Source organism: Centroberyx gerrardi, chromosome 4 (genome assembly GCF_048128805.1).
Source record: "Centroberyx gerrardi isolate f3 chromosome 4, fCenGer3.hap1.cur.20231027, whole genome shotgun sequence".
NCBI lineage: Eukaryota > Metazoa > Chordata > Actinopteri > Beryciformes > Berycidae > Centroberyx > Centroberyx gerrardi.
In genome coordinates, this window is record NC_136000.1 from 6,965,835 (window position 1) to 6,975,568 (window position 9,734).

Below are 9,734 nucleotides of genomic sequence, written 5' to 3' on the forward strand. Positions count from 1 at the left end.
ATGTTAAGATGTGTATTTTGCTATAGGCAGTAATTACATTTACATATTTAAGTATTCATTCTTGTTAACACTAAAGTCTGCATAAGTTTCTGTGTGGAAATATTTGTAAATTTAACCATCAGTGGGATTGTTGAGATGTCAACAGGAATGGAATAGTTTGGGTTTGTGTCTGTAAAATCTTCCATCATATAAAAGGCCTGGGAACTGCATGCTAGTGCAACTGTTATTATTATTTTTTTAAACTTTGTAGTTTTGTAAAATAAATTGTTTATTGTTTGTGCCTGTGACAAATGCTCATATTTTAAAAGAAATTGAAATCAATAAGCAGAATTAAGTTCAATACATTCAACCAATCAAGCAAAGACTTTTGTGATCTATTTGGCAAGGTTTGAGGTTTCATTTCACTCTGAATTCTCGTGGATGCAAGAAAACACAAACTAATAGAAGAAGAAGAAGAAGAAGAAGAAGAAGAAGAAGAAGAAGAAGAAGAAGAAGAAGAAGAAACACAACAACAAACAACAGAGGCTGAATCAGGGTTTTGATTTTGCAGCGTTGCGCAGATGTTGAACGCACCCCAGCAGAAGAAGGCGTGGCCAGGAAGTGTCATGGCGTCCTCCTCATACAGGGTTTCGCCTTTCTCCGACCAATTATAAATTAGTGTTTCTTTTTCAACCAAAGTATTTCGTACATTTAGCCGGACAGCGCGCTGTAGAGCTGAGCATGGGGACCGTCCATGCCCGGGTAAGGACAATTAGCGTGAATGTTTTAGCTAGCAGCTTGACCTCTGTGCAGCGCAGCGCGGCTGTGCTGTCAGCAGGCCCGCTGCCTCAACATGGCTCACTCACTCACTTCACTGTCTGCAGCTAGGCAACGAGTTTATTCCCTGCTGTGGAAGTTACTTAAATTAAAGACTAACTAGGTTTACTTTGAGAAAAACCATACATGCGAATATTTGTGACGATAACACTAAAACATTAAAACTATACGTTCAGCAAAAAACCTCTCTTAGCATCTGGAACTGCTCCACACACTTTCTTCATGTGAACAGTCAGTTTTTCCAGGCGGTCCTTAGAGATGCTCTGCCAGGCCTCTGCAGGCAAAACCCTCTCTTCATACCAAAGAACACATTTGATGAACATGAATCTGGGTGTTGAATACATACTGTATATCCAGTAAATAGTAAGTAAATAGCTATTTTATGTTAACAAAAGCACTGCAGGCATTTATTTCCTTACTTCTTCATTGAAAAATAACAGAGAAAATCAAATAGTACTTTGAAAATTTAGAAAAGGTGTCCCCAAACCTTTGACAGCCAGTGTACATACCATTCCTTGCCAGTGGTGAGGGATGCAAGTGCCTCTATCCATGCAGCAGTCAACACACTGTTAGAGGTTTAACAACACTGGTACCCAGTGAAGACAGTGTGCACTCACTGCAACCTGGCATCTTAATTTTGTTTTCTGCAAAGCACTCTGTTATTAGAAAAGTGCTATACAAATAAGGTTTATTGTTATTATCATTAATAGTTTGTGTTGTTTACATCATCTTTTAAAGCCCTTCTTAAAACCAACCTTTATAATCTTGCTTTTAAGTGATGTCTTTTATTCTATTGGTATTTACCATCTGTTCTTTGCTTGTCCTAATTCATTTCATGACTTTGATGTGTACTTTGATTGTCAAAGCACTTTGTCAACGCTGTATTTCTGATTTATTTGTATTATATTTTGTGTTGCAGAGCCTGGACCCTCTGCCCATGCAGGGGCCCGAGCTCGGAGTTCACGCCGACGACATCGAGGCTCCGGACGCTGAGCAGGAGCCGAAGCAAGAAGTTCTGGAAAACAAGAATGTAAGATTGGGGTTGTTCCACATAGTAATTAGACAAGACTTTAACAGGCTTTGCCTATGTGATATATATATATCACATATTTGATGTGAAGAGTTCTAATTCAAAATCCATCATTTGAAATAAGTGACATCTATTCTTAGTAAATAATTGCTAGCCAAAAAAGTAACTTAAAGCTGCACTAGGCAATATTTTTACATAAAATTATAGCTGTCTTATCAGCCCACATCATGAAGTAGGGCTGCAACAGAGAAGAGCGTCCCATCCCCCTGTCTATTTGCCCAAATATGGTCACTGGCGGGGAATTTTCTTGGCACACAGGAAGTTACAAATTAAAATTTAAGAGTGAAATACAATCTGTCTAAAGCATCACAGACCAGCCAAGTTGATAAACACGAGTGTCTGCAAAATGTGTTTCCTCTCACTGCCATTTGGGGCTGCCAACATGTAAAGCTGCCGAGTGCAGCTTTAATCAGCTTAAACTACTATAACTTTTACAGACTAGATCTTCTAGATTTTAGAGACATGGCATGACGAACTACAGGTAATGATTTTTTCTGAAAAATGGATATAGTGATTTGGGATTTCTTCACATGGTGTCTTTCTTTTCTGTTCCTCAGGTTGTAGTTCAGCAAGTTCACATAGACGGGCTGGGAAGAACCAAGGAGGACCTGCTGACTTATGAAATCGCTGAAGTTTTCCGGGCAAGGAATTTAATTGATGTGAGTACATGTTACCACAGATATATACTCATATATATACTATACTTATTCTTGTCCCAAAGTCTGCTATAAAGTATGGTTCACTGTGTTGTTTTAGGTGATGAAAAGGTCCCATGAAGCCAGACAGAAGCTGCTGCGTCTCGGCATCTTCAGAAAAGTGGAAGTTGTTATTGACACATCACAAGGTACCGTCAACTGCACGGCCTTCAACAACATCTGTCATACATGGGCGCTTTGTTAATAAATATGTGCTAATAATAATGATTTTTTTCTGTGTTGAAGAATGTAATTGATGTTGTAATGTTTGACCACACTGTGAACCCCAGGAAGGGTCAATGTACTCTTGTTACTCAGCGCTGTGTACTGAATGAAGAACTAGTAAGATTACTGCTATGCTAAAACACAGTGAAAGTCACTACATCACCTCCATATCTCCATATCTAGACACCTGCCATCATTGAGACATCTGTTGCATTCCTTTAAAAGCATTCGTCAAATCATTACAATCTCATTTTCCATATTTCTGTTATTGTGGTTGCATTGGAGAGCAAACAAATGGATTATTTTTCTGCAAGTGGCGGTTCTGAAGCTGCTAATATAATGTGGAAGATGTTAGTGTTCATGTTTGACTCACTGTGTGTCCGGATTCAAAAACAAGCCAAATGTATCTGTGTTCTCCTCTCCAGGCGTGGACGCTCTCCCTAACGGCCTCGACGTGACCTTTGAGGTGACTGAGCTGAGGCGGATGACGGGCAGCTACAACACCATGGTCGGCAACAATGAAGGAAGCATGGTGAGCGCCGTCATGGCTCCTGTCACCAACACCTTTGTGATAGGCTTCATATTGTGGATTCATTCAACGTGTCAGATTTGCCTCATTGCACTTTTCCTCTGTTGTCTGTGGGTTGCCAGTTTGTGTCTTTAATGATCAGTGCATAGTGATATCAAGTAAGTAAAACAAAATTTAAAAGGAAATTATACTGCACACAAATGTTTCCCATATAAGTTTATATAGCAATGGTTGTTTGGTTGCATGGTGGAAAACTTTTACAATTGAATACAACCTCCAGATAATGGTTGATTATCTGCAGAAGTGGATGGTAGAGTAACAACCTTACAAGACACATGGACAGGCCTGAATTCATAACATTGGGACTATGCGTGTTTGTGTTTTAGGGGTAAACTAGTACTGGTGGTAATATTCTTGCTGTGGTGGCCCACTACTGGTAAATGAATGAAAAGGAAACACTCTGCATACACATAATGTTCAGATGGTGTTGGGTTACAGTTAACTCAATTGCGCTATGAGGCAGCAGCTATTTCCATTTTCTGTGGCCCAAAGAGGTTGACTAGTTTTTTAGTGTGCTGCTTTTTGGTTCCACATCCATTCCCAGTGTTACTTCTACTTCATGCTGCAGCACTAAGGTAATCTTGATTGGGAAACTTGGTTATGATAAAGGTACTAATAGACATATATTTGACTCAAACCTATACGTGTTTGTTTTTTGAGTAAAATTGATTGTAAAAGTTTTCTTAATTTTGATGCTTTTCTTGCGGTCGGAGAATGAATGTTAAGGAAACCCTGACTAGCTCTCACTGTCACTTTACAGGTTCTGGGCGTGAAGTTGCCCAACGTGTTTGGTCGGGCGGAGAAGCTGACCTTCCAGTTCTCCTACGGCACCAAAGAGACGTCCTACGGCCTCTCCTTCTTCAAACCTCAGCCAGGACACTTTGAGCGCAAGTAAGACGGGACTACATCATTACTATTAGTTTATGTTTTAGTTCCCAGCACCATGGTACATGGTACGCAGGACATTATGTCTTTCTGTGTGTAGACACATTTTGGTAACAGTAACTCAAGAACAATACATGATAGAAACTTCAGCACAGGTTCCCCCTGTAGATGATCTGATTAGATTTTGGAGCACTGTGCGGCATAAATTTGCATATTAATGAGGAACAACAGATTTTCTTGAAACTACTATAATTCCTTAATTCTACATATTAAGATACAGACTTCATATTAATACCACCCATGTTATGTGAAGACAAGTATGTTGACATAGATATAATTGCGAATTAGTGCATTAATTAGCTTAATTAATGACCTCATTACCATAACTGGTTATGTTTAATACATCATGGTGATTACGGCGGGACATCAGGCAGCTCAAGTGCCTCTTGTTATATTTGGAGCTGTAGAGCTCGGCCAAACAGGAGGCTAATCCTTGGCTGGTATGTCACATACGCACTGTTTTTGGTTTTATATACTGTATTATGTTCTTTTGAAGTAAGGGATTGATGTGTTTTTTTTTCTTTTTCCACTTTCAGCGTCTCAATCAACTTGTACAAAGTAACAGGCCAGTTTCCATGGAGTTCACTGAGGGAGACGGACCGAGGCGTCTCCACAGAAATGAGTGTAAATACTTTTTTTCTATTTACGTGCCATGGCTATTTGTTCATCTTTTACGCAATACCAAATTTGTTGTTTTCACTCTCTTGCCTCCTTCCACTTGGATTAAGTAAATTAACATATTTGGTTTGTGTTTTTACTTTATTCTTTTCAAAATCTAAATTACAACACTTCATCACAAAATAACTCCTGGAATGTGTTCAATGTATATTGGAATGTATATCTGTGAACATCACAGATTGATGTTATGCAACAGTGTAAGAGTATCTGAGGGAGGGTTTTTCATTTTTAAAGAAAGCGCTAAAACAAACCCCAAAATGTTCAATCCCCAACAACTATACTTCAAGTTACTCTACGTATTGAACTGTACTTTGTTAACAGTGTCTGCTTTTCTTGCCCACCAACAGTTCCCCGTGTGGAAGACCAACCAGACCCTGAAGTGGGAGGGAGTGTGGAGAGAGCTGGGCTGTCTGGCTCGCACCGCCTCCTTCGCCGTCAGGGAGGAGAGCGGACATTCCCTCAAGTCCTCGCTTTCGGTATCTGCCCTCTACTTCACAGTGGAGATTTTACTGCAAACTCTGAATTAGCTGTAGGGGTTCCTTCATATTTTGCTGAACAAATTCCATGAATCTTTCATGACTTATAGTGAAATTTCCCACTAAATATTTTTTAGTCTACGTTCATATGTTACCTTTTTATGTTGAATAGTGGATTTAAACATCCCATGTCTTCTGGGTTACAACTTAGGTTGTCACCTGGCACTTGCACAACCAGGAAATTTGTTTTTTAGGTTTTTACTCTTTCAAGCGTAACTAGATCTACCTGCAGCTGAGCTTAACGTTCAGAACTTGACTTGCAATTGAGCACTTGAGTTTCGGAAAAAAAGACTGGGAACTATTTTCCATGATATTTCATTTCAGTTTTCAAATTCCACGACTTGGTTTTCCATGACTAGTTGCCCTATAAAGTGTTGTTCATTGTAAAAAGAGTCAGTGACACCTAACAGAAACAGATTAAATATCAAATGAGACATAGTAATCCTGAGATATTGTCCAGCAGTAGGTTGGTTGTGGTCTCATACAGTACTGACCTTCTCTTCTCTCAGCATGCCATGGTCATCGACACCAGAAACTCCTCCATCCTTCCCAGGAAAGGCGGCCTGTTGAAGATCCATCAGGTTTGTTGTTCACCACCGAGCCAGAGCCTTTCTGAACCTTGGTGTATACGAACCCAGTGTGACCGATCTTGTCCACCAGGCTGATGTTGTGTTTATGTTGCGTAGGAGCTGGCTGGTTACAGCGGAGGAGACGCCAGTTTCCTGAAGGAAGACTTTGAGATCCAGCTGAACAGAACGCTCTTCTGGGACTCTGTGAGATTCCACATTTTACATTTTAGCCGTTTTGGTGACGCTCTTATCCAGAGGGACTTAACACAGTTAACTTGATGCTGTTTTACTGGGACAAAGGACAAGCAAAACCACATACATAATAATAAAATACATACACATAATAAAAAAACACTAACAAAAGATCAGTCTTCTTACTTTGGATAAAGCTAGTTGCATATGATTACTCAACATATTGTATGCTCATGTGTTAGCTTGGAGCACACAGATGATTTTAGTGTCCAGTGGGCTAATTTCCCAAAAACATGGTGTATTGCTTTATAAGCCAGGGATAAAAAGTTAAATGTTGTCTCAAAAAATACTGTATTTTTTGTTTTTGACATTCTGTGCAAAAAAAATCAAATTTCATTCTCCCTCTTCCAGGTCCTTTCTGCCTCAATGTGGGGCGGGTTGCTCCTGCCCTTTGGTGACAAGCCAACATGCATAGCAGACAGGTACAGAAATCCTGTCAGTGCACCTACCTGTTACCATGATACTGATCAACTAGATCTCACTTGTGCTGGTAGTCTGCCCAGAGCCGTTTACAAACTATAGTCTTGATGAAATTTAGGCTTCTTTCTGTACTCATCTAAGGCTCATAACTGTATCAAATATTGTATCATACAGTATGTCAAATGGTATTTTGTGTGTGTGTGTGTATCCGCCTTGTAGGTTCTATCTTGGTGGCCCCACCAGTATCAGAGGATTCAGTATGTACAGTATGGGCCCGCAGAGTGAAGGTGAGACATTAACCTGGCTGGGCAGCTTTGTAACCTGGCTTTTGTTTTTTCAAAATTTGCATCATCAGAAGAGGCAAAATAATTCATTATGAAGTAGAACACAGACAATATATAATCTAGGTGACATTGTCATAGTTTGTGTATGTGTTAAATCAAACGAGCGCCATGGCTATGAATATCCAAAAATCGTTGGTCGACTGCTCATGAATTCTTTTGGGTATGCAAACTAAAGTGAAATCACTTTTAACCCTTTGCCTCTATGGTCTGATAAACCATGGACCCCTGCTGGTCTGAATGAAACAATCCAAAGTTTGATGGTGAATTGAAACATTCTTTACTGGTATTACTGGCATGGCAGGTGACTACCTGGGAGGAGAGGCCTACTGGGCCGGAGGCCTCCACCTCTACACCCCTCTACCCTTCAGACCGGGGAAGGGCGGCTTCGGCGACCTCTTCAGAACACACTTCTTCCTCAACGCCGGGAACCTGTGTAACCTCAACTATGGTGAGTATTTTAGAAACAGAGTGAGCACCAATGCAATGAAAATCTGTTATGTTAAGGTAGGTAAGTTGTACATTAAGTTGAAAGGTTCGTCCTTTATGCTTGACATGACATGACATGAGCTTGACATTTATGTTTGAACTCGATGGGACCCAATGGGATCCGATGGGCTAGGGTTGGTTCAGGCTGAATTTTTAACTTTGGTTCAGGTTGAGCTCAGGTTTAAATGAGACTAAGAGTCTAACAGCCCCATGACACTGAATTTTGTGGAAGCGTCCCTGCTGAGAATTGAACCTGGGTCTCCTGATTGAGAGTCTGCAGTCTAACTCCCTGCAGCACACTTTCACCCATGTGACCAAAAGTGGTCACATGGGTGAAGCGACCGACCAGCATTGCGATCCTTAGAGCCCCTGCTGTCGCAGGGCTAAAAATACTGTGTACCCAGAGATGGTTAAGTAGTTGAGTCTCCCACTTCTGGAACCACATGCGTGCCCCCATTGGCCTAGGATCCAATCCTGCTAGAGATATATGTGAATCTATGAGTAGTGCCAATACTGTTTAGCAGTCCATCTTTAGCAAGTTTTGGGCTCATAAAAGGCCGTATCGCTTGGGGTCGGTTCAGGTTTGGAGGTTTTCCTTGTTTGGGTGAGCATGGGATCAAACTTTAATGACTGAACCAAGTTCTAATACAGACTGGTGCAGAGTTTCTGGTGTTCATGGTTTTCTGTCTGGCTGAGGTTCAACATTTGTGTTTTTCCTCAGGTGAGGGCCCACAAGCGCACTTGAAGAAACTGGCGGAGTGTATCCGCTGGTCGTACGGAGCGGGCATCGTGCTGCGTTTGGGAAATATTGCCAGACTGGAGCTCAACTACTGCATTCCCATGGGAGTCCAGAGTGGAGACAGGTAGGGACGGTTGAGTTAGCTGGTAGTAGCCACGCTGATTTTAAATCTCATCAGTTACATTCACTTTTTAGGCATTAAAGGCATACTATATAAGAAGTATGTAAATTAACACCCCCTGCAGGTGCAAAGATGAATGATGAATCTAAATCAAAACAAAGACAAAACCTGCCTCCAGACAGCACTGCATACACACATATTTACAGCGTAGTAAAAACTGCAGGGGTCAAAGTCACAGTGCCCAGACAACAGATCTAACAAATGTTCCTGTGAACCTACAATGATCATGTAATCTAGAGAAGTGCTAGGTAAAAAAAAGTAAGAGCCCAAGAGAAAAGGTAGAAAATAAAAGAAAGCAAAACAACATGAGTCGCTAAGTAGAGGAGGAAGATAGGGAAGGGTTGGAGATTTAGAGGGGAGGGAAAAGTGAAGTGTTTCTTGAGGAAATTCGTTTTCAGGTTATGATGGAAGATAGGGAGCAACTCCGCTGTCCTCCCTGAGATGGAAAGCTCACTCCAGCTTTGGGGAGCGAGTCCAAGCATGATCAAGACCTGGATAGGCAGTAAACTCGCCCAACAATATTAGGGATGGGGCGATATGCTTATAATACACATATTTTGTTTCATTATGCATTTTGACATCCAAAGAGACCAATAAAGATAGTTCCAGCCATGGTGAATGTTATCCCCATTTTCCAGAGCGCCCTCTAGAAAATATTAATACTATTTTTAGAACGCTGTCTTCCCATGCATTGAATATTTTTGGCTTCTCGCTCTGTTTTGATATTGATTTGAGCTGTTTTACTCCTCTCTTCGCAGGATATGTGACGGGGTCCAGTTTGGAGCAGGAATCCGATTCCTGTGATATCACGTTCCTTTGATCTGGAGCATCCTTGTGTTTTGCACTTGAGTTTCACACAAGGGACATTTTATTGGAAGAGGGAATCGCCTGTACAGAATTTAAGTCGCTGCGAATTGGGACAGCTAACCAAACTATTGTATGTGGAAAAGATTACTGTTGATGTATGTACGTGTACAAACAATGCAAGACTGACACGGTAGAGTATATAGACACCGAGAAGGGGAGATAAAACCACGAGTGCCCTTATAAGTCAAATGTAAATGTGGTCTGGACTACAATGTACACTAATAAATTATGTACCCCTCTATAGTTTGTCTGATTGTTAATTTTTATATGATGGCATACTGTTGTCTGTTCATTTGAATCGT

The 9,734-nt window shown here is 40.8% G+C and overlaps 1 protein-coding gene across 2 annotated transcripts; it reads left to right on the forward strand.

Moving 5' to 3' along the window:
* Positions 1 to 597: 597 nt before the first annotated feature.
* samm50 (SAMM50 sorting and assembly machinery component) lies at positions 598 to 9,671 on the forward strand. 2 transcript variants are annotated; one of them, XM_071911084.2, is made up of 15 exons: positions 598 to 741; positions 1,736 to 1,846; positions 2,464 to 2,565; positions 2,663 to 2,750; positions 3,252 to 3,358; positions 4,176 to 4,306; positions 4,897 to 4,984; positions 5,386 to 5,514; positions 6,084 to 6,155; positions 6,261 to 6,347; positions 6,747 to 6,817; positions 7,035 to 7,102; positions 7,461 to 7,607; positions 8,367 to 8,508; positions 9,324 to 9,671. In XM_071911084.2, exons 1-15 carry the CDS (start codon positions 721 to 723, stop codon positions 9,367 to 9,369), a joined length of 1,410 nt encoding a protein of 469 aa, XP_071767185.2. In that variant the 5' UTR covers positions 598 to 720; the 3' UTR covers positions 9,370 to 9,671. The 2 variants fall into 2 exon arrangements, with proteins under 2 accessions (XP_071767185.2, XP_078139198.1); XM_078283072.1 differs by having other exon boundaries at positions 7,035 to 7,101; positions 7,451 to 7,607.
* The last annotated feature ends 63 nt before the right edge of the window (positions 9,672 to 9,734 follow it).